The following is a 25,398-nucleotide window of genomic DNA, read 5'->3' on the forward strand; positions in this document are numbered from 1 at the left end:
CACACATAAATATATATATATTTATTTATTTCTATGAAACCTCAACTCTTGAAGGCAGTCTGGTCACCCATAAGGGCCACATAATGCCTCTACAATCCTAGGGGGGGAAGTAGGGGATCAAAAACATAACATCCACAACTAGAAAGTAATAACAGGGCATATTGTGTATTGTACAATCCTCTTAAATTTGTTATTCTAACAAAAGAAAGTGTTAAGCATATTTTTGTATATATTTGAATATTTTGTTTGTATTTTTGTGTGGGTGTTGGTGTTGGTGAGGTAACTAATACATTTCATATTCTTCCAAAGCCCCATGTGAGGCACAGCTTTAGTCATCGCCATAACAATCTAAAGATAAACTTTATGATATCCCAGAAGACTCAGGGGAGCTGCCTGGTGTTCAGCAAAAATCACTCCTATAAAGCTGCTAATCATCCTAAACATCTTACCAGTTGGTCATTGCCAGCACTGGGTAGTGATGATCCACTACATGTTTCTTATGACAATATTTATTCAGCTTGGGAATGAATGACTGTACTGTTTTCTTCTCTGTGTATTTTGTTCCTGTTTTAGTGCAAAACTGTAAGTCCTAAAGGCTTGTTATTTAGATACATGATGTGTCATGTTTAACTGAATTATATGTGGACTGTGATGCGTGAAGCGGTGTGGACGCATTCAGGCTTTACTTTGGTAAGTTCTGTTCTTAGCAGTGACAATTTGCTAAGTATTACTCAAATTTGACTGGAATTTTTAACATTTTACTATCACTATTTCTGATTTTTTGTCTTATTACAGTATGTCCTATTCTTGCTGAATTTATATTTTATATATGAAATAATTATGCTGCTTTATAATCAAACTATTAATGATTTTTCAATGTTTTAGGAGGAAGAGAATTAAAAATGGACAACCTGTACAACACATCATCTGTTTTAGTGCTAAATGGCTTTAATCTATCCTCTGAAAGTGTCTTTCCTGCGTTTCTTTTTGCAACTCTGAGCTACATGATCATACTTTTCTGCAACCTCATTCTAATCCTCACCATTGTACTGAACAAATGTCTGCATCAACCCATGTATCTAATTCTGCTGAACCTTCCTGTCAATGACCTTATAGGCTCCTCAGCACTCTTCCCACAGGTCATTAAAGAAATACTGACTAATAGTAAGACAATGCAATACTCCACTTGTGTTGCCCAAGCCTTTTTTATCCACATCTATGCAGCAGGTACAGTGTTCATTCTGTCTGCTATGGCATATGATAGATACATTGCTATATGCTGCCCTTTGAAATACAACACTGTTATGACTAATGCCCACATTATGAGAATAATCACAATTGTATGGATGAGTAGTTTAATTATGATAGGTGTGCTTTTTTTTCTGCTTTTGCGTTTACCCCGCTGTCGATCTGTAATGACACATACCTACTGTGATAATCCATCTTTGCTGACTCTGGTCTGTGCCGACACAACCATCAACAACATTTATGGTCTTTTTCTTGTTGCTCTCTCTCAAGTGATATCTAATGGAACGGTTTTGTATACATATCTCCAGATCCTTGTTGCATGCTTCAGATCCAAACGATCAGACACAAAAGCCAAAGCTCTGCAGACGTGTGCTACACATCTAATAGTTTTTCTCCTGTTGGAGTGTCTGGGTCTTTTCACCATCATATCATACAGAATTAAGAACATTTCACCACATTTAAGGAGATTCATAGGGTTGTCGACATTAATTTTCCCCCCAACACTAAATCCAATCATCTATGGACTGAAAACAAAGGAAATTCGAGAAAGAGTAGTGCACTTATTTAGGAATAAGATCAATCCATTTTAATACCTTTACGCAGTGAGCTAAAAATTCTTACAATTGTGGCATGAGTTTTTTCTCCCACCAGCAATATTTTCTTTCTCATGCTAGCTTATGAAAGCATGTTTTGCAACTAAATCCCTTTCTTTTCACTTGGCTTTGTATTCATGAATGTTTCTGACTAAAGTTCATTGTCAAATAATGCATATGAAAGCTACAATATGTCGTTTTCAGTATGTAGCAGTAATTAACTCTTGGCTAATTAATTGTACAAGGTAATGCAAAATAATTATTTGAGCACATAGCTTATTATGGTTTTGTCATAATACTACTATGCATGAAAACCAACTGCAAACTACCATTATAATACAGTTGCATGCAATGTAAATGTTCTTACAACAAAATCAGCAGTGTTTGTTAGTTATTTACTTAGTTATGGACTTTTATTTAGAGTTCCTGTCATCTATTATTGCTTTGAAAATGAGGTATTTCTTTATCAACTGATGTGTGTGGTCATAATGCACACTGTTGTCAAGAATAAGTGAACAAAACTACACACCTCTACTGTTTGTTGCAGCTGATATTCAGTTTTATGCATATGTGAAGTAGTTGGACCTTATCTAATATGTTGTATTTTATGTCATCATTGAGCTTAATATCTCTTTTATGAGGGACTGGAAAGCAGCAGAGAGAAAGAAAACAAGAATAGCCAGGCATAACAAGAGGACAAAGACATACAGCACAAAGCCAGACAAACAAAAGCACATACAGCATCAGAAACAATCACAGACACCACTCAATAGATGAAATGTAATGAATTAGGAAATTAAAGACGTAATGCAGATACAGTATTTAACCTAGATAAGAGAGTAATACTGTTTGTGAAAAATAAAGGAACTTAGGAGATGAACTGAAGTGTCAGAGTGATCAGATTTTGATGAAAATTTGAGGGATATCTTTTCCATCCACTGAAGCATTATCAAAGTTGTACTGATTAGACTCCAGAATAGACAGCAAACTCTATTCAGCTGGCTGCAAGTTATGTACAGTACATCTTAAGCTGCTGATTAGATATTAACAAGACTTGGATGATGCAGCTTTTTTCAACTTGCAATGTTTGTTGCTTGGCCCAAACATGCAATAAATCAAAATCAAAGTTTAAATCATTATTAAAAAAATGACTTGAACTGGCAGCTTAGTGTGTGTAGTGCAGTAGGTATTTTCGGTTCAATATGAACAAGTAACAGTTAGCTACTACACAAACTTTCATATCAGATATAACTGTTTGTATTTACAATACAAATACAGCAGAGGGCACCATCAGTACACACTCAACACATTCATACCACTATACAGAAAGCACATGAGGTTGCTCTCTGTCGGTTCAACACTGTATGTATCTGTTGCATTTTGTGTCTTTTGCTGCCCTCTTGTGTCTTGTAAGATTGGTAGAAAATGTAGGTCTTTAGAAGACAAGTGACAAGTGAGTGGTGGAGGATGGTGGAGATGGAAAAAGTTAGTAAAGATCTGTTAATTAAAGTAAATAAGGAACATTCCTCCTGCCAGCAGTTTCTTAAAATTGTAAAAACAACATGTGCTTCACTTGTGCATCTATGCTTGTTTAGACAATAAGTTTGTTTCGGGCAAGGAACTGGCTGGATTTAGGGGAAACAGAAGAAGTGGGAGCAGAAGGACATAAGAAGAGCATGAGGTGGGAAAAAATTTGAATGAGCAGAGTGATTATCATTTAGCTGCAGGGAAGGGAGGGACTGAAAGTTGACCAAATGTCCTGGTAGATAAGTTCAAGAAAGGGCCTTATGTCACATTGTTTAAGTTCTCTGAATCTGTTGATATTGTATTAAGTATATAAGACTTAAGAGTATGTGAATATTAATAGCATGCCCTTTATGGTTGTGTGTAGCCAATGTTAGAACACATACATTAAAAGAAACCCTCAGTTTGCACCTGAAATCAACTCTTCACTCTTTCACTAATCACTCTTATTCAGAGATACCTCGACAAGAATACACTTTGTCTCCACACTGTGGTGAAATTTGATATTACACACCTTAATTTTTGACATGTAGAGACTGTGCCTATAATATTCAAACCCATAAAAACATTTCATTGTCCAAAAGATTTTATTGCTATTGCTTTAAATTTTTATTGGTACAATATTGCTATTATATATGCAGAAAAAGCTAATGACATATCTATGAATGTTCCTGATTTGAATAAGTTAATTTACCTAGACACTTTGTCATCATCAATTTTTGTAATCAAAAATTTGATTTATTATTAATTTTATTAGAGCATTCCTGCAATAGACAGACAAATAAAATTATTTGTAAATAGACAGATAATTCACTCCAAATCACTATACACACACACACACACACAGAGAGAGCTTGTCCTTTGCCATTACAAAACTGTAAAATAACTTTATTTATATTATATATTTCTATATCATGTTTTATAATATATTACAATCATGTACAATTACAACAACAAACATACAGTAAAAAATATTGCTAAATTGCAGTTAACTACAGGCCAATAGAGTGACAAGGGCAGAGGACAAAAAAGGTATAATGATTTGTAAAAAAAAACCAACAATAATATAGATTATAATTAACTTAAAATGTAGAGAGCAAAGATTGTAAAACGTCAAACTTAAAAAAGCTAAAATGACAAATAAGAATGGGTCATAAGACAAAACTTCAGTAGTCATGCTAGAAGCCCTGTGAGGTTATAATTGTCATTAAACATCAGAAGATAAAATTATATGGGGCTTTTTTCCTGTGTTTAACCAAGTGCATGGTCTTTCAATTTGAGAGCATGAGTTATTGATTTCACATTCAGATTTTGTCATTTTTTTCCCTCAAAACTCTTCCATCACACTCAAATAGCCCCTGTTTGTGCGGAGATTTGCACTGCTTCTGCTCAAACTGTGTGCATGCTTTAAGATGTATTGTTGCTTGCACAAATGATGCCATTGTGTTTCTTTTTTTTTAAAATCTGTATTTCATTGTTTAGGATTGTTTTGGGAAAAGTACCAACAGTACCAAAAGTAACCAGCTAATACATTAAGAAAGTATATGTAAAAGTAACCGACTAACTTCAGAGAACAGAATGAAATTTATTTTCTCAGTTTGGAGACATTTTTATGATTAACTTGCTTGACAACACAACACCAACAGTATCTGCTTTATTCTCTTGGGAATAGCCTTTCAACTCCTTGAACTGATTTCCCTTTATGTAGCTTCACACTGTATGAAAATGCCACATATTCTGTTGTATAAAAAGGTCACATTCTGTGTCTTGCTGGTTGCTGCACTTCACTGAAGCTTCATCACATTGATAATGCTTTCATTCATATCAGGTACAAACAATATCCTGGTTACTCAGCTTGGATACCTCTTCAAGGAAAAATCTACTCACTTATGCACCTACAATATTAGATTTCAATTTGTGATGTTTGGTGAACATGTGAATGTTTAAAGTACAGTGAAATATTCAGAGCCAAGATGCTATTGTTTTATAGCTACAGAATTACATCAAATAGAAAATCAGAATTCTTGTGCATCATTTTGTACACATTTCTCTATAATTCGTATATATTCAGGACATATTTGGGAAATGGTGCAGTAATGATGAACCTATTGATGGTAGAGTTGAAGAGGTTACTCAGAAAATGCTTTCAGCCACATAAAAACAGTCAATGCTGCAGTATACTGCAAGATTATTTTCATTCTAGAATCCTTGAAGTTTTCCTCTCTGTCCACATCCCATGTAGCCTTCACAGTCTTCGTAAAAAGAATTGCTCTGAAGCAAAGATACTGAGTTCTGTAGGTCCTTCTATCCGTCTATACTCCTCTGAAAATGCGTTCCAGTTCACCACACCTGACGACAAAAGAACAGAAGGGTTCATGTATAAAATGTAGGTTCACTTTTTTTTTTTTTTTAATGTGAAATTATCTGGTAGAAGCATTTCCTCTGTATTCATTTAGCATTGGTGCGCCACCACAGCAACGAATTTACCTGGAGCATGCAGAGGCGATGGAGGGTGCAGAAGCGCTGAAGGCTGCAGAGACGATAGAGGGTGCAGAGACACTGGAGGCTGCAGAGACGCTGAAGGGTGCAGAGACAATGAAGGGTGCAGGGATGCTGGAGGCTACAGAGGTCCTGGAGGCTGCACAGATGCTTGAGGCTGCAGAGACACTAGAGGCCGCAGAGGCGCTGGAGGCTGCAGAAACACTGGAGCATGCAGAGACAATGGAGGCTACAGAGACATTGGAGGCTGCAGAGACGCTGAAGGCTGCAGGTGCACTGGAGCATGCAGAGACGCTGGGGTGTGCAGAGACGATGGAGGGTGCAGAGACACTAAAGGCTATGGAAACAGTGGAGGCTACAAAGCCCCGGGGGGTACTGAGGCACAGGGACCTGTTGATGGGTCAGCTAACCCACATTTCTGCACATGGCCCAAAAATAAATTTTGCTGGGTTATAATCCTTGCACAATAGCAGTGGTGATAATTGAGGCTTTTGACCAATCCATCGTGACATCTGTACATTTTATACCCTACAAACAAAGAGAAATCCGGTTTACAAACTACTCATACAAAATTCAAAATTAAAACTGTATATAAATTAACGTTGGAATAAAATACTTAACATTACTAGTGGACAATTTGTATATTTTACAAGATCTACAACATTTATTTATACTGACAAATACCTCCATGTTTAACAGCTGACTTCTTGTGGGTCTACATATGTGCCACGTGTGCATGCTCTCCCACTTTGCTGCAGAACTGGCATTTGTAGTTTGGGACTTAACAAATGGTTTTTTTAAGATACCTTTCCTACAAACTATTGGATGAGGGTGGAAGCATACAAAAAAGTAAGATTTTTATTTTTACATGCATCAACATTTCATCAAAAACACTTTACAACACTTCCCAAAACAGTAATGTTCCCTAAAGGTACACCCACATAATTTCAGTGAGCTGATTAAGTTCTCTATCCAAGCTTAAGTGCACCTGTTAAGAGTGGCCTAACTTGCACTTTTATGATTCAGGGGACTATGCAGTTCAGTCACCTCAGCAACAAAGCACAGACCTATGCAACTTAAACCTAATGAGACAAAATAAATGAAATCTCCTGTGCTGGTGGACAAGACCTTTAGAATACTGGTATGGCACATTCATGTCAACATCCAAGTGATAATCACAACTAAGAATCTCATATTATTCAGGATGCAACGATATACCTGACTAGGCCAAGGATAGGGAACCATGTGCCATGGGGAGCCATGAGTCTGCAGGTTTTCAATCCAGCCAAAACTACAGCAGGTGATTTTGCACTGTTTAACCACAAAGCAACACTGCCACTACCACTTTAACAGTGGTATATATATACATAGAGAGAGAGAGCTAGAGAGAGAGAGGCTGCCTCCTCAGCCACCTCCCAGACCACCTCGATGGAGACACCGCAGCACTGGCCCTCCTGAGACTGCGGAGTGGCCCGGGACAAGAAAACGCTGAAAGACCGCACAAAAGCTGGCCAGCGCATAGGGAAAGTCTGTAGTGCTGAAAAGACTGTCAGCGGGAGCTGGTGTCACATCAGCAAGGGCTACGTTCAACAGCCCTCCCGGATGTGCCAGCGGAGTTCACCGCCCCACCACACCACTGTTTATGTTCATGCTGTTCTGTGTGTGGTATAAATATTTTAATAAAAACGACTGACATTTTCCACCAAAGAGCAAAATCTTCCTCGGCCCTCTATGACGCTGTGATGATAGCAGCTCAGCCTGCTTTATCCAGCTGGTCACAGAGGCTATGTAATGCAGAAAGCATTCAGCTGGCGCCCCTGCTTCTCTTCCCACTCTTCCCCTGCTGGCTCCTGTCCCCGCAGACAGCCTCATTCCGCTACATCCTATGCTAGCCGGAAAAAGTTCAGTGCTGAACTCATTCATGAGCACTATGTTAGGCGCAATGTTGTGAGAAAGAAACACATCCTGCCCGACATAGCAACACAGAGAAGCAGATCTGTTTCTCACTGTGCTCACCAGTGCTGTTATCTGTCGGACCAGCTAGCAGCTAATGGCGTTGTCTCCTCATGGGAAATACAGAGGGGAATGAACATATTAACAGAACATCAAATGCTGTGATGAAGCAGCCAACAGTAATGCGTTCAGGGACCACACCGTAGGTTTGGCCCTTTCAATATCGGCCCCCAGTGGGCCAATCTTCCATTCATGGAAGGTTTTGCTTCCTGGCTGCTGTCCCCCAACTGGCCGCCCACCTTCTAAATCAGTTTTATGAGGAATGGCGTCACAGCTGCATGTTAATGGAGTGGATGGACAGAACACTGAGACTTGGTTATTCACTCCAGTTCTGCCATGTTCCTCCTTTATTCTTCATCAAGGAGATAAATCTTTCCTCACAAGAGGAGATAGATTCTCTCTCCGAGGACATCCAGGACCTGTTGCTAAAACAGGCTGTCTTGATCGTTCCCACTCACGACAGAGAGACTTCCTGGTTTCGACGAAAACGGGAGGTTTAAGACCCATTTTGGATCTCCACATCCTGAACCAGTGCATCGCCCAAAAGATGTTCGGCACACTAACAATCAAGAAATTGCTGGAACTGGTTCAACCAGGTGACTGGTTCACCACCATCGACCTGAAATATGCATATTTTTACGTTGAGGTGGTGCCGAAACACAGGATGTTACTGTGTTTCACTTTTCAGGGGATAGCCTACGAGTACAACAGGCTACTGTTTGACTGCCACTGTGCAACCAGGGCATGAGGGTTTTTTCTTCTTCTTAGGTGACCTCATTGTCACAGCCAGGTCCAAGGGCATTTTCCACAGAGCCAAGTTGGTGCTGCACTTCACCCTGTTAGGTCTCGCCATCAACTGGAAGAGGAGCATTCCCCGGCCACACCAACAGGTGGAGTATCTGGGAGTCGTGCCTGACTCGGTCAGTCTGTGAGCTGTTCTGTCGGAACCCAGACGGACGGCCCTGTATCAGGCAGTCCTCAGACTGCAACGGGGAGCAGTGGTGACAGCTTTGACTGTCATGCAGGTGTTGGGGCTCATGGCAGCAGGCCATCCAGTGGTGCCACTGGGGCTCCTGCACATATGCTGCCTGCAAAGGTGGTTCACCAGCCTGCACTTGAATCCCAAGATGCACAAGCACCGCATAAATGTTCCCCCATCAGTGAACGAGCACCTGCATTATTGGGGGTCTCCACAGCATCTATTGACAGGGAAACAGAGAGGCATCTGCCCTGATAGAGCGATAGGTGGTGTGTGGCCTTCAGGGGAAAACCAACAAATCAACCTCCCTGAACTTCAGGCAGTGCTCTTCGTTCTCCAACATTTTCTGACCTGGGTTCAGAGACATGTGTTGGTGAGAACACCCTGCCTACACCCTGCCTACATCAACAGGCAGGGCAGAGTCTGATCTGCAGCCCAGTTGAAGATGGCAGAGAACTTATTGTTGTGGGCTTCAGAACACCTCCTGTCTCTGGGAACCCTCCAAATTCTGTCCGCTGCACCCCATGGTGGTACAGCAGATTTGGAACAGGTTTGGGTAAGTGGAAATGGACCTGTTTGCCAGTCGGAACAAAACCCACTGCCCACTCTGGTTCTCCCTGATGTTGCAAGACGATCAAACCCTGCGGGTGGATGCGTTCACACACATCATGGCCAGGGAGGCTGCTTTACCCCTCTCCTCCTCTTCATCTCATTCCCCCTCTGCTGGAGAGAGTCAGGTAAGTCAGGCTGTCGGTCATCCTGATAGCCCCGGACCGCCATTTGGTGCTGTGGTACACAGAGATGACCCAGATGTTGGCAGCCCCGGCCTGGTCCAGCGCTCAAGTCTGTGGCCCTGTCCCAGGAGATGGGCTCGATAGGCGTGCTGCCCAGTTGGGCCTATCTCTCCAGGCTTGGCTTCTGAGAGGGACAGGAGAGGAGGTGGAACAAAAGCTGGTTGAGCCAGATGAGCCCGGCTAACTATTTTGGGCAGGATAGGTGAGGGCAGTGTGAGCCCTGCATGCTCCGCTGCCATGGCCATAATCTTCTGGAAATAATGGCGAACTGAAGTCGGAAGTGGCTTCCTAAGGGTCAGCAATGTTGCAGACATAGATGAGAGGTTGCTGTCATTGAAAGATCATGGTTTGGGTTAAAATGATCGCTTGAAATGTGGTTTCTGCTTCCTTCAAGTTATGCAACCTTCGCCGTCATGGCAACAGTAAACGCCATTACAGTAATTGTTCCAGTTTTTAAAAAAGTGTCCCAACTCATGGATGGAAACATGACACTCATGGTTGGAAACGGGAAGCAAACAACGGTCTCCTGCAGCTAAGTCCACTTTTCAACATCTATCTATCTAGCCATCAACCTAACACATCTCCACCTGATAAAGCAAATTGTCACCTTAACATGACGTCATCCGAATTGCATCACTTCCCCAGGTCATAAGTACTATGGATGCTAGATGGTGTAAACATAACTATAGGATGTTTTTGCTGGCTGAATTTTAGATTTATACTATTGTTTTTTTTGTGAGGACGGGCTGACCAAAACACACAAAACTGGTGAAAAAGCATTCAATTTTGACATATTGCAATAAGGAAATGGTCAAATGAAGGGAATCATACCATGAAAGACCACACCCAAGTGCATTTGAAGATGTTCTATTTGACCTATATCGTGTCTACCTTAATTTACAACGCCATAGTTACATTACATTGTACTTTGAATTTATGTCTTGTTTACTGCATATTTCCATTGCTGTTTTAAATTGCCTTATACATCATGCACTGTGTCTCCCCTATGTTGTTATTATGTGGCTGATGTAAGACAGTTTAACTGAACTGAAATAAAAAGCTGTTAACTCAATCTGTCATTCTTGAACCTTGGGAAACACATGACCAATCCAAATCACCTTCAGGTAATGTTTACTTGTTTGGCCGTGAATATGTCGTCACCCATTAGGAGATTTCTTCTCCAACTTTGTTACTAAGTGGGAAACTATTCATTGTATCATGGCTACTATGGCTTGGTTACTGTTTTTCTGTAACTTTGCTCATTAGGTTAATGACTTCTTTGTTTACAGAGTGTTGATAGGAAAGATGTGTCACACTGAGCCCTCCAGAGTGATGTATCCTCAGTACTAAGCTCTGTTAATGAACCTCGAAGGGTTTGCTGAGACAAACAGCTACTGGTGTGTTTTGCAACTGTTCAAACAGTGACAGACAGTTGAGCTTGAGAAAGTTTGCTGGTGTGGTGCATTTAATAGACTTTAAAGAGAGTAAACACTTTTTAGCAGTTGAAATGTCACTAGAATATCTTATCAAGTAAGTTTAGACAAGTCGGAGTAACTAATTACATTTGATCACTGGCCTGTCATGGCTGTAACCAATTCATCCAATTCAGTAATGTAAAAATAGTAACCATCTTTTCTTTATCAGAAAGCTTTCTCAAAGTTTTATGTTCAAGGGCAAAAGATTCAAAGCACACTTAATTGGAACATCCATAATATAAAGACTGTAGGTCTTTTAAAAAGTAGTTTAGTAAAATGCATCATCACAAATCCACTTAAGTAAAAGTTTATTGATATAAAAATTAAATATATAAAAAAGTACAATAAACAAATTCAACAACATTGCTATGACAAGCTTTTATTCACTTTCCACTCATGCACTTTTTTAACATCTCAGCTTATAGTTTTACAGAATGACAATACAGTATTCAGTACATAATGGCTAGGAAATTATGCAAATCAAAGAGCTAGACTGTTTGTGGCTTTAGAGGATTTCAGGCATCAGTGTGATAAAGTACCTTGATCCGTAATCTCTTGCATCAGCCAAAAAACAGACATTACTTGTCACTCACTCATCAGTATTGCAATATAAATCATTATATAAATGACAGTGATAAAGATTTTATTACCCCACCCCGAGATGTAACTGGGGAAAAAGAGAGAAAAATCTTTTTGGACAGTATACATTTATGTGCAAAACTTCTGTCTTGCTTAACATATATTACTTTTGATTGAACAGCATTTTTCAGAGAAAATTGGAATCTGTTTATCAATTGGTCAGCTGATAGTGATTGTATATCAAGCTAACTACAGTAATGTGAAAGAGAAGAGAGAAGAGGAAGAAATGATGGCACCAATAGGCACTGTAGTTATTCCTCTTCATACATAAAATAAAAATATTACAAGAGTGTAGAAGTTCTGAGTTTAAAGTCAGAATTCTGACTTTATTCTCAGAATTATATATAAAAATTCCCTCTCTCACCCCCCTCCCATGGGGGGTGGTGGTGTGTCTTCCTCAAGCTCGGGTCTTCTACCAGAGGCCTGGGAGTTTGAGGGCTCTGCGCAGTATCTTAGCTGTTCCTAAGACTGCGCTCTTCTGGACAGAGACCTCAGATGTTGTACCTGGAATCTGTTGGAGCCACTCTCCCAGTTTGTGGGTCACAGCCCCCAGTGATCCAATTACCACTGGCACCACTGTTGCCTTTACTCCCCACATCTTTTCTAGTTCCTCTTTCAGCCCATGGTATTTTTCGCTTAGTGTACAGTCTCAGAGTGTATATATATATATATATATATATATATATATATATATATATATATATAATTATAGTTCATTTTGACCTGACTTCAGATCCAATGTGGATCGAAACTTTGTCTTTTTGGATTATTTTGAATTATGGCTTTGTATGTTGAGTATGTGTTGTCTTCTATTAGCCCTGCACCTATGTGATGTGCATATAATTAACGTGAAAATGGGGCACAGCTCATGTCTTCTGTGCATATACAGGTCACAAGACTGGTATCTAGCTAAGTTCTTGTCAGATAGCTTGAAGCTGGCCTGTGCAATAAACACTGCCTTTCAAAAACCACCAGTTTTCCAGACCACATTCCAGGAATAAAGTTCTTATAAACTAATGCTAACACATGGCTTTAAGACCTCAAATAAATATGCAAACAAATCCTGCAAATGTTGGACAAAGTAAAATCCTAATACAAGGGTAATCAAGGCTAAATTATGTACCGTATATATGTTAAAGAAGCAACTGCAGGAAGCGCTTTTGCATGTTTTCCATGAAGACTGAAGTAGAAGACTGAAAAGCAGCCAAATAAGCAAAAGGTTTAAATGAAAACAGGATCACACTGAATTTGGCTACTATAGATGATAGAGATCAATAAAGATATGCCTTGATCAGTGCTGACACAGACTTCACAAATTTCAGTAAGTATTGGCCATATTTTAAGGATTAGAGCTGGTGAAAATCTTCTGGACCTCAAGCAACTTCTTCTAATTAGACACAGCAAATGGGGAGTTCCACTTTACTTCTCTGGCTTAGAAAAATATTTTGCCAAATGTGGGAATTTAGATGATAAGCACAAGCACACAACTTAAACCACCCTAAATCTGATGAATTTTGAATTTCAAGGTTTTGAATAAAAATTAACCTCAACATCCTTAACTCATCAGTTCTTTTTACCAAGATTACTTTTTTAAAGGTTTGAGGAAAGTTTGCAAACACCTACAGCAGCATACAGTTTATTGACATAAACATAGTTACAGACAATAAGTAATGCTGGTATATACAGTATGCATTTGGTATACTGAAAAGCACTGGAAAAAACAAATAAAGTTTATGATATACAGCATGTTTGCTTCATGATATATTCCATCAAGTGGCACGGTGAAGTTGTGAGAGAGTTTGCATGTTTTTCCTTGGCTCTGTGTGGGTTTCCTCCAGTTTCCTCCTACAGTCAAAAGACATGTAGGTTAGGTTAACTGCAAAGTCTAAATTGCTGGCATGTGAACATTTGAGTGTGACTGTGTTTGTCATAGATTACAGACCTGTCAGGGATGGAGACTGCCTCTCACCCAATGTTTGTTGGGATAAGCTTTTGTCCATTACAATCCTGAACAGGATTAACAGTTCAGAAAATACATGGATGAATGATTCCATCATTTTATCATAATACTTAGACCATAAAAGGGTGCATCTTCCATAATAAAGTATTAACAAATTGACAATTCCTGAGGATCTACTGAGATGTAGCAACTGTTTTGAAAATCCTAAAGATTTTACATCTAATTTCTTTTGTCCTAAGACAGTACACAAAAGGATTTACAATAGATGGACCAAGGATGGCCCCGATTGTTAGGCCATGGCGAGCCTCGAGAGTTAATACCACACCCATCCTAGTCAAGACAACGATAATAAATAATGGACCATAATAACACGTTACCACAACCAAGTGACTCAAACAAGTGCTGCCCATTTTCCTTTTGTTACTATCTGAGGATAATTTGACAAAAAATATGATCAAAATGTATGACAGGCAAATAAATGTGAAAGTGAAAAATAAAAGAAAAAATACTATGACAGTAACCAGATTGAAGTAGGGTCTGGGATCAACACATGTAGTTCGTATTATGGCAGCATATTCACAGAAAGTGTACTTCAGCGTTGAGTGGCAGTGAGGGAGAGGTAGCAGAGTTGCCGGCAGAATGGACACAAAACCACAGGCAACAATCCACAGGATGTATGTAAGGACAAGAGTGCGCACATTTGTTAAATAACTGTGGTACATAAACGGACAACTAATAGCAATCAATCGATCAAATGCCATAATCGATAAAGCAAACATCTCCATTACCCCTCCCAAGTGGAAAGCAAACATTTCAATGAAGCATGGCACATAGGATATGGTAGTAACACCAGCAACTAGAACCCCGATCATTGCTGGACTGGTACTGGAGGTGTACAGTATATCAACAACAGCAAGGTTGCAAATCAGAAGATACATTGGTTTGTGTAATCGCTTGTCATATATGATGAAGAGGATGTTCATCATATTGGCTAATATAGCAAGAACATAGGTAATTAATATAACCACACCAACTACGAAAGGCTTTTCAGTTTTGTCAAAACCACCTATAATAAATTCTGTTACTTTGATTGAAGCATTCTGTAAAGACATATTCAACAAAATATCAAGATGACAAAAATAGCAAAAAAGAAGTTGATAAAAATACTCTTCTTAAAGCAAAAGATCATTCAATACATATCATAAACAGCCAGTTGTAGTCAGATTTGAAAAATGTAACTCCACCTGAGCTCAATCACACAGCTTTCTCTAAAACCAGCAATGGAGTTTACCAAACAGCCTCTAGGATTTAGGGTTTTAAGGCTCAGCTGAGCGGTAAATTTTCATTGGACAGCCCCATTGTCCAATCACATTGGATACTGACACCAGCTGATTTGAGCTACTAGCTAATTAGCTTATTCTAATTATCAACATCTGGAATCCTATATCCAAGATAAACAGTAATTTATCTGCAAAGTAGAGCTGAACAATATCACCTAAAATCAATATCATGATTAATTGTCACATTTACCTCAGTCACAATTAATCAAGCGATACCTTATTAAATACACTTGTGTGCAAGATTCTCTGTCCTCACAATGGAAATCATATTAGTTGTTTGTACTGAAAAATAAACAGAAAACCCTGGATTATGACTTATATTGTCATATTTATCTACCATATAAGAACACTTGTAGGTACGTGTTTGCTAAAACAGAAAATTCAAAGTAAAATAAAGCCATTTAACATATCTTGCACATGTCAAAATAAGCAATATAAATAAATTTGAATAACACTTTCAGGAATTTTCTCATTATCTTATTATCTTTAACCCCAACAGTCACTTATTATTTTATTAGCCAGATCTTTTAGAGTTACATTATCTCAACAAATGCTTTTGTAATAGACATAAACAAAACTAGTGAACTTCACTTGGTTGTTGAAGAGTTGTAACATTTCTTTTCTGACAAACTGTAGGTCATACTGAAAATTCTCTGTTACATTTACAGTTCACTGCTAACATACAGCATACCTGCCTGCCTGTTTTGAGTGCAACCTCTTTCTCTGTATCTCCAGCACACTCACATCACACACACACACAAGAAACTTAGTTTTGTCCTATATCGTGTTGAATGAAGCCAAAGTGTTCCCAGATGACTGAAAAAACATATTTTTTCTGTGCCAGCTTGTTCTCATCTGCACCTCTCCCCAGCTGCATTTCTTTTGATTTGAGTCATTTTGTCTTCACTGGACACATATGGTTAAATACATTGCTTTAGACTGCAGGTGGACATTTTGTGATAGCCCTATGCCTCAAGACCAATGTCCTGTCTGATTGCTGGGATCTGGGGAATGGCTCAATAGGAGTGATGGTTGTCACCTCAGTTGGTGTGACTGCTTACCTAGATATACAAGTACTTGAGCAGTCAGTCCTTCTCTTCCTTTGGGTTACTTGGTTTGGTTGGATTTTGGTTCATTTATTTTTGGTTTGCTTGCACTTGTACATGTCCACACATGTCCATTTTCTTAAATAAATTTATTTTAAAGAGTCATGTGTGGTCTCCACATTTTGTCCTTCCTTTAAGCTAGGTTCTGACAATTCTGCATGAAGGAATGAATTTATTGAATATGTCCATATGACTAAAATGCGGTCAGTTATAAGGCCATAATGTTGGTTTTAGTTACTTTTTGATTAATTGCTTTGCCATACTGCAAACAATGTTTTAATACCCATCACTGAAGAAAGCGAGCCAACTGTTGCAGCTCAGACCACATCTGCTAATAAAGAGGTCATGAATGCTCCACAGAATACAAGAAGAAAACAGAAAGCAGGGCTAGGATGGGCAGAGTGTAAGAATCAGTGAAAGGCTGGCCATTCCTGGGGCTCAAGCAAGGGAGCGCAAGGCCAAAACGAGTTTAGTTGATAGTGGGCTACAGGCTTACACAGCTCAGCAGAGAAGGCAGCTAGTGGAAATGTATCAAGCTGAGCAGAAACTTCAAAAACAGGAGAATGAAGCCTTTAACAAACTGTTCTGGGCACATCAGGAGACAGAGGAAAGGAGACTCCATGCAAGCCCAACAACAGGCAAAATCATCAGATGTTTATGCAGCTAATGGACACTGTCATGACTGCTTTGTGTCCTGGTCAACAAACACACCCATAATCACCATACTGGATTAATCCAGCTCCAGTGGGGTCAACCACTGCTAGTGCTTGGCCTTGTGCCACAACAGTCCATGCCACCTATAGCCCAATGAATGATGCCTGCAACTATGCCAATGTCTCAGCAGTTAATGCAACCACCCACCGATATCAAAGGTGAATTGACTCCAAAACCAGTGAATTACTCACACCTAGCAAAATTTGAAATACTGAGCAGGAGATGTATAAAACAAATTTGTTATTGTTTTTATAGAGGGTTATACACCCACTCAACGATAATCCTATTTTCACTGATTTACTGTATATTACTTGATAATGTTTATAGTATATATATAGTTTACTGTTGGCCACACATGTACATTGTTGTATTATCTTTTGGGTCACTCTTTTTAATATAGCAGATTCAGGGTGATGATGACAATAATTTGTAACCATTTACACAATGAAATTAACAAGAAAATGGACAATTCAGCCTGTGAGACAAAACTGGGGTCTGGCTAGGTTCTTGTCAGATAATTTGAAGCTGGCCTGTGCAATAAACACTGCCTTTCAAAAACCACCAGTTTTCCAGACCCCATCTCAGAAATAAAGTTCTTATAAAGTAATGCTAACAAACTGCTTTAAGACCTCAAACAAATATGCAAACAAATCCTGCAAATGTTTTACAAAGTAAAATCCTAATACAAGGGTAATCAAGGCTAAATTATGTACTGTATATACATTAAAGAAGCAAATGCGGGAAGCGCTTTTGCAAGTTTTCCATAAAGACTGAAGTAGAAGATTGAAAAACAACCAAATAAGCAAAAGGTTTAAGTGAAAAAAGGATCAAACAGAATGTGGCTTTATATACTGTAGATGATAGAGATCAATCAAGAGATGCCTTGATCAGTGCTGACACAGACTTCACAAATCTCAGTAAGTATTGGCCATATTTTAAGGATTAGAGCTGGTGAAAATCTTCTGGACCTCAAGCAACTTCTTCTAATTAGATACAGCAAATGGGGAGTTCCACTTTACTTCTCTGGTTCAGAAAAATATTTTGCCAAATGTGGGAATTTAGATGATAAGCACAAGCACACAACTTAAACCACCCTAAATCTGATGAATTTTGAATTTCAAGGTTTTGAATAAAAATTAACCTCAACATCCTTAACTCATCAGTTCTTTTTACCAAGATTACTTTTTTAAAGGTTTGAGGAAAGTTTGCAAACACCTACAGCAGCATACAGTTTATTGACATAGACATAGTTACAGACAATAAGTAATGCTGGTATATACAGTATGCATTTGGTATACTGAAAAGCACTGGAAAAAACAAATAAAGTTTATGATATACAGCATGTTTGCTTCATGATATATTCCACCAAGTGGCACGGTGAAGTTGTGAGAGAGTTTGCATGTTTTTCCTTGGCTCTGTGTGGGTTTCCTCCAGTTTCCTCCTACAGTCAAAAGACATGTAGGTTAGGTTAACTGGAAAGTCTAAATTGCTGGCATGTGAATATGTGAGTGTGACTGTGTTTGTCAATAGATTGCAGACCTGTCAGGGATGGAGACTGCCTCTCACCCAATGTTTGTTGGGATAAGCTTCTGTCCATTACAATCCTGAACAGGATTAACAGTTCAGAAAATACATGGATGAATGATTCCATCATTTTATCATAATACTTAGACCATAAAAGGGTGCATCTTCCATAATAAAGTATTAATAAATTGACAATTCATGAGGATCTACTGAGATGTAGCAACTGTTTTGAAAATCCTAAAGATTTTACATCTAATTTCTTTTGTCCTAAGACAGTACACAAAAGGATTTACAATAGATGGACCAAGGATGGCCCCGATTCTTAGGCCATGGCGAGCCTCAAGAGTTAATACCACACCCATCCTAGTCAAGACAACAATAATAAATAATGGACCATAATAACACGTTACCACAACCAAGTGACTCAAACAAGTGCTGCCCATTTTCCTTTTGTTACTATCTGAGGATAATTTGACAAAAAATATGATCAAAATGTATGACAGGCAAATAAATGTGAAAGTGAAAAATAAAAGAAAAAATACTATGACAGTAACCAGATTGAAGTAGGGTGTGGGATCAACACATGTAGTTCGTATTATGGCAGCATATTCACAGAAATTATGCTTCAGCGTTGAGTGGCAGTGAGGGAGAGGTAGCAGAGTTGCCGGCAGAATGGACACAAAACCACAAGCAACAATCCACAGGATATATGTAAGGACAAGAGTGCGCACATTTGTTAAATAACTGTGGTACATAAACGGACAACTAATAGCAATCAATCGATCAAATGCCATAATCGATAAAGCAAACATCTCCATTACCCCTCCCAAGTGGAAAGCAAACATTCCAATGAAGCATGGCACATAGGATATGGTAGTAACACCAGCAACTAGAACCCCAATCATTGTTGGACTGGTACTGGAGGTGTACAGTAAATCAACAACAGCAAGGTTGCAGATCAGAAGATACATTGGTTTGTGTAATCGCTTGTCATATATGATGAAGAGGATGTTCATCATATTGGCTAATATAGCAAGAACATAGGTAATTAATATAACCACACCAACTACGAAAGGCTTTTCAGTTTTGTCAAAACCACCTATAATAAATTCTGTTACTTTGATCGAAGCATTCTGTAAAGGCATATTCAACAAAATATCAAGATGACCAAAATAGCAAAAAAGAAGTTGATAAAAATACTCTTCTTAAAGCAAAAGATCATTCAATATATATCATAAACAGCCAGTTGTAGTCAGATTTGAAAAATGTAACTCCACCTGAGCTCAATCACACAGCTTTCTCTAAAACCAGCAATGGAGTTTACCAAACAGCCTCTAGGATTTAGGGTTTTAAGGCTCAGCTGGATGGTAAGTTTTCATTTGACAGCCCCATTGTCCAATCACACTGGATACTGACACCAGCTGATTTGAGCTACTAGCTAATTAGCTTATTCTAATTATCAACATCTGAAATCCTATATCCTAGATAAACAGTAATTTATCTGCAAAGTATGGCTGAACAATATCACCTAAAATAAATATCATGATTAATTGTCACATTTACCTCAGTCACAATTAATCAAGCGATACCTTATTAAATACACTTGTGCGCAAGATTCTCTGTCCTCACAGTGGAATTCTTATTAGTTGTTTGTACTGAAAAATAAACAGAAAACCCTGGATTATGACTTATATTGTCATATTTATCTACCATATAAGAACACTTGTAGGTATTTGTTTGCTAAAACAGAAAATTCAAAGTAAAATAAAGCCATTTAACATATCTTGCACATGTCAAAATAAGCAATATAAATAAATTTGAATAACACTTTCAGGAATTTTCTCATTATCTTATTATCTTTAACCCCAACAGTCACTCATTATTTTATTAGCCAGATCTTTTAGAGTTACATTATCTCAACAAATGCTTTTGTAAAAGACATAAACAAAACTAGTGAACTTCACTTGGTTGTTGAAGAGTTGTAACATTTCTTTTCTGACAAACTGTAGGTCATACTGAAAATTCTCTGTTACATTTACAGTTCACTGCTAACATACAGCATACCTGCCTGCCTGTTTTGAGTGCAACCTTTTCTCTGTATCTCCAGCACACTCACATCACACACACACACACACAAGAAGCTTAGTTTTGTCCTATATCGTGTTGAATGAAGCCAAAGTGTTCCCAGATGACTGACAAAACATATTTTTTTCTGTACCAGCTTGTTCTCATCTGCACCTCTCCCCAGCTGCATTTCTTTTGATTTGAGTCATTTTGTCTTCCCTGGACACATATGGTTAGATACATTGCTTTAAACTGCAGGTGGACATTTTGTGATAGCCCTATGCCTCAAGACCAATGTCCTGTCTAATTGATTGCTGGGATCTGGGGAATGGCTCAATAGGAGTGATGGTTGTCACCTCAGTTGGTGTGACTGCTTACCTAGATATACAAGTACTTGAGCAGTCAGTCCTTCTCTTCCTTTGGGTTACTTGGTTTGGTTGGATTTTGGTTCATTTATTTTTGGTTTGCTTGCACTTGTACATGTCCACACATGTCCATTTTCTTAAATAAATTTATTTTAAAGAGTCATGTGTGGTCTCCACATTTTGTCCTTCCTTTAAGCTAGGTTCTGACAATTCTGCATGAAGGAATGAATTTATTGAATATGTCCATATGACTAAAATGCGGTCAGTTATAAGGCCATAATGTTGGTTTTAGTTACTTTTTGATTAATTGCTTTGCCATACTGCAAACAATGTTTTAATACCCATCACTGAAGAAAGCGAGCCAACTGTTGCAGCTCAGACCACATCTGCTAATAAAGAGGTCATGAATGCTCCACAGAATACAAGAAGAAAACAGAAAGCAGGGCTAGGATGGGCAGAGTGTAAGAATAAACTGTTCTGGGCACATCAGGAGACAGAGGAAAGGAGACTCCATGCAAGCCCAACAACAGGCAAAATCATCAGATGTTTATGCAGCTAATGGACACTGTCATGACTGCTTTGTGTCCTGGTCAACAAACACACCCATAATCACCATACTGGATTAATCCAGCTCCAGTGGGGTCAACCACTGCTAGTGCTTGGCCTTGTGCCACAACAGTCCATGCCACCTATAGCCCAATGAATGATGCCTGCAACTATGCCAATGTCTCAGCAGTTAATGCAACCACCCACCGATATCAAAGGTGAATTGACTCCAAAACCAGTGAATTACTCACACCTAGCAAAATTTGAAATACTGAGCAGGAGATGTATAAAACAAATTTGTTATTGTTTTTATAGAGGGTTATACACCCACTCAACGATAATCCTATTTTCACTGATTTACTGTATATTACTTGATAATGTTTATAGTATATATATAGTTTACTGTTGGCCACACATGTACATTGTTGTATTATCTTTTGGGTCACTCTTTTTAATATAGCAGATTCAGGGTGATGATGACAATAATTTGTAACCATTTACACAATGAAATTAACAAGAAAATGGACAATTCAGCCTGTGAGACAAAACTGGGGTCTGGCTAGGTTCTTGTCAGATAATTTGAAGCTGGCCTGTGCAATAAACACTGCCTTTCAAAAACCACCAGTTTTCCAGACCCCATCTCAGAAATAAAGTTCTTATAAAGTAATGCTAACAAATTGCTTTAAGACCTCAAACAAATATGCAAACAAATCCTGCAAATGTTTTACAAAGTAAAATCCTAATACAAGGGTAATCAAGGCTAAATTATGTACTGTATATACATTAAAGAAGCAAATTCGGGAAGCGCTTTTGCAAGTTTTCCATAAAGACTGAAGTAGAAGATTGAAAAACAACCAAATAAGCAAAAGGTTTAAGTGAAAAAAGGATCAAACAGAATGTGGCTTTATATACTGTGGATGATAGAGATCAATCAAGAGATGCCTTGATCAGTGCTGACACAGACTTCACAAATCTCAGTAAGTATTGGCCATATTTCAAGGATTAGAGCTGGTGAAAATCTTCTGGACCTCAGGCAACTTCTTCTAGTTAGACACACAGCAAATGGGGAGTTCCACTTCACTTCTCTGGTTCAGAAAAATATTTTGCGAAATGTGGGGATTTAGATGATAAGCACAAGCACACAACTTAAACCACCCTAAATTTGATTTTTTTTTTATTTAAAGGTTTTGAATTAAAAATTAACCTCAACATCCTTAACTCATCAGTTCTTCTTATGATGATTGTTGATCATGTTGATGATTATGATTACATTTTTAAAAGTTTGAGGAAAGTTTGCAAACTCCTACGGCAACATACAGTTTATTGACATAGACATAGTTACAGACAATAAGTAATGCTGGTAAGTATGCATTTGGTATACTGAAAAGCAGTGGAAAAAACAAATACAGCTTCTGTTATACAACATGTTTGCTTCATAATATATTCCATCAAGTGGCACGGTGAAGTTGTGAGAGAGTTTTTCCTTGGCTCTGTGTGGGTTTCCTCCAGTTTCCTCCCACAGTCAAAAGACATGCAGGTAAAGTTAACTGGAAAGTCTAAATTGCTGGCATGTGAACTTGTGAGTGCGACTGTGTTTGTCAATAGATTGCAGACCTGTCAGGGATGGAAACTGCTTCTCACCCAATGTTTATTGGGATAAGCTTCTGTCCATTACAACCCTGAACAGGATTAACAGTTCATAAAATACATGGATGAATCACTCCCTCGTTTTAACAAAATACTTATACCATAAAAGATGCATCTTCCATAATAAAGTATTAACAAACTGACAGTTCATGATGATCTACTGAAATGTCTCAACTGTTTTTGAAAATTCCAAAGATCTTACATCTAATTTCTTTTGTCCTAAGACAGTACACAAAAGGATTTACAAGAGATGGACCAAGGATGGTCCCGATCATCAAGCCATGGCGAGCCTCAAGAGTTAATACCACACCCAACCTGGTCAAGACCATGAGAATAAATATTGGACAGTAATAACACGTTACCACAACCAAGTGACTCAAACAAGTGCTGCCCATTTTCCTTTTGTTACTATTTGAGGATAATTTAACAAAAAATATGATCAAAATGTATGACAGGCAAATAAATGTGAAAGTGAAAAATAAAATAAAAAACACTATGATGGACGCCTCATTGAAATAGGGTGTGGGATCAACACATGTAGTTCGTAATATGGCAGGATAGTCACAGAAAGTGTACTTCAGCTTTGAATAGCAGTGAGGGAGAGATAGCAGAGTTGCTGGCAGACTGGAGACAAGAGCACAGGCAACAATCCACAGGATATATGTAAGGACAAGAGTGCGCACATTTGTTAAATAACTGTGGTACTTAAATGGACAACTAATAGCAACCAATCGATCAAATGCCATAATCGATAAAGCAAACATCTCCATTATCCCTCCCACATGGAAAGCAAACATTTCAAGCAAGCATGGCACATAGGATATGGTATTAACACCAGCAACAAGAACCCCAATCATTGTTGGACTGGCACTGGAGGAGTACAGTATATCAACAACAGCAAGGTTGCAAATCAGAAGATACATTGGTTTGTGTAATCGCTTGTCATATATGATGAAGAGGATGTTCATCATATTGGCTAATATAGCAAGAACATAGGTAATTAATATAACCACACCAACCACAAAAGGCTTTTCAGTTTTCTCAAAACCACCTATAAAAAAATCTGTTACTTTGATTGAAGAATTGTAAAAAGACATATTCAACAAAATATCAAGATGACAAAAATAGAAAAAAAGAAGTTGATAAAAATACTCTTCTTAAAGCAAAAGATCATTCAATATATATCATAAAAAGCCAGTTGTAATCAGATTTGAAAAATGTAACTCCACCTGAGCTCAGTGGAACAGCTTTCTCTAAAACCAACAATGGAGTTTACCAAGCAGCTTCTAGGATTTAAGGTTTTAAGGCACAGCTGAAAAGTAAGTTGTCATTGGACAGCCCCATTGTCCAATCACACTGGATACTGATAGCAGCTAATTTGAGCTGCTAGTTAGAAAGCTTATTCTAATTATCAACATCTGGAATCCTATATCCTAGATAAATAGTCATTTATCTGCAAAGTATGGGTGGACGATATCACTTAAAATAAATATCACAATTAATTGTCACATTTTTTATTAGTTTGGAGGGGAGGAGACCGCTGCGTATAATTTGGCTCACAGTAAAAACATGCTGAACGCCTGGATCTTTAGTTATCAGAGAAACAATCTGAGCAAACGTTAGCAGCAGCTTGGCCAACAGGCCCCTGTTGCCTGCGTCGGAGGAACACTGATTTTTTTTTTCTTTACGTGAAACTGCTTTATCCAGTATTATTACCTGTTTTAATCAGCAGGGGAATGAGACAAAGAGGGGGGAAAGGCATAAAGCAGCATTCTTGGCGCTGCCATGTGTGCAAATGCATCCACCCCCAAGGGCAGATTGTCGTGCGGCATCAGGGAGAACAAGAGCGGGCAGTGGGTGTTGTTTTGACTGGCGAACAGGTCCACTCTCCCGAACCAGTTCCTAATCTGCTACACCAACCTGGGATGCAGCACCCACTCGTCTGGCAAAGGGCTGTCCCTCGACATGAGGTCGGCGCCCCTGTTCTCCAGACCCCGAACATGGAGGGCTCTCAGAGATAGAAGGTGTTCTGAGGCCCACACCAACAGGTTCTCCACTATCTTCAACAGGGCTGTGGACCTGACTCCACCCTGCCTGTTGATGTAGGCAACTGTGGTGCGGTTGTCGTGTCTCCGTGTCTCCCCTGAACCAGAGACAGGAAGTGTTAGAGAACCAGGAGCACCACCTGAAGTTCGAGGACGTGGATGTGTTGGTTTTCCCCTGAAGGCCACACACCACCTATCACTCTCCCCAGACAGGTGCCCCCCCTGCCCACACCCTGTAAGGGATGCATCTGTGAACACTGCTATGCAGGAAGTCATTTGGCCTAACGGTGTGCCAACAGATGCTGCGGGGACCCCAAGTAGTG

General features: G+C 38.8%; 4 protein-coding genes across 4 annotated transcripts; 1 reads left to right on the plus strand and 3 right to left on the minus strand.

Annotated features, from left to right (window-relative positions):
* The first annotated feature begins 902 nt into the window (after nt 1–902).
* Nucleotides 903–8,809, plus strand: LOC137186893 (olfactory receptor 52D1-like). Its single transcript, XM_067595924.1, has 5 exons — nt 903–1,799; nt 3,381–3,392; nt 5,841–6,236; nt 8,341–8,473; nt 8,646–8,809. The coding sequence occupies exons 1-5, from the start codon at nt 903–905 to the stop codon at nt 8,807–8,809; spliced, it is 1,602 nt and encodes a 533-aa protein (XP_067452025.1).
* Nucleotides 8,810–13,262: 4,453 nt separating this feature from the next.
* On the minus strand, nt 13,263–16,023 carry LOC137186771 (olfactory receptor 4D11-like). The gene has a single exon (XM_067595820.1). The coding sequence runs from the start codon at nt 14,834–14,836 to the stop codon at nt 13,898–13,900; it is 939 nt and encodes a 312-aa protein (XP_067451921.1). The 5' UTR covers nt 14,837–16,023; the 3' UTR covers nt 13,263–13,897.
* Nucleotides 16,024–16,087: 64 nt separating this feature from the next.
* On the minus strand, nt 16,088–19,588 carry LOC137186772 (olfactory receptor 13G1-like). The gene has a single exon (XM_067595821.1). The coding sequence runs from the start codon at nt 19,551–19,553 to the stop codon at nt 18,615–18,617; it is 939 nt and encodes a 312-aa protein (XP_067451922.1). The 5' UTR covers nt 19,554–19,588; the 3' UTR covers nt 16,088–18,614.
* A 2,829-nt stretch (nt 19,589–22,417) lies between these two features.
* On the minus strand, nt 22,418–24,117 carry LOC137186773 (olfactory receptor 2AT4-like). Its single transcript, XM_067595822.1, has one exon. The coding sequence runs from the start codon at nt 23,999–24,001 to the stop codon at nt 23,201–23,203; it is 801 nt and encodes a 266-aa protein (XP_067451923.1). The 5' UTR covers nt 24,002–24,117; the 3' UTR covers nt 22,418–23,200.
* Between the last annotated feature and the right edge of the window lie 1,281 nt (nt 24,118–25,398).

Source organism: Thunnus thynnus, chromosome 7 (assembly GCF_963924715.1).
Source record: "Thunnus thynnus chromosome 7, fThuThy2.1, whole genome shotgun sequence".
Classification (NCBI taxonomy): Eukaryota; Metazoa; Chordata; class Actinopteri; order Scombriformes; family Scombridae; genus Thunnus; species Thunnus thynnus.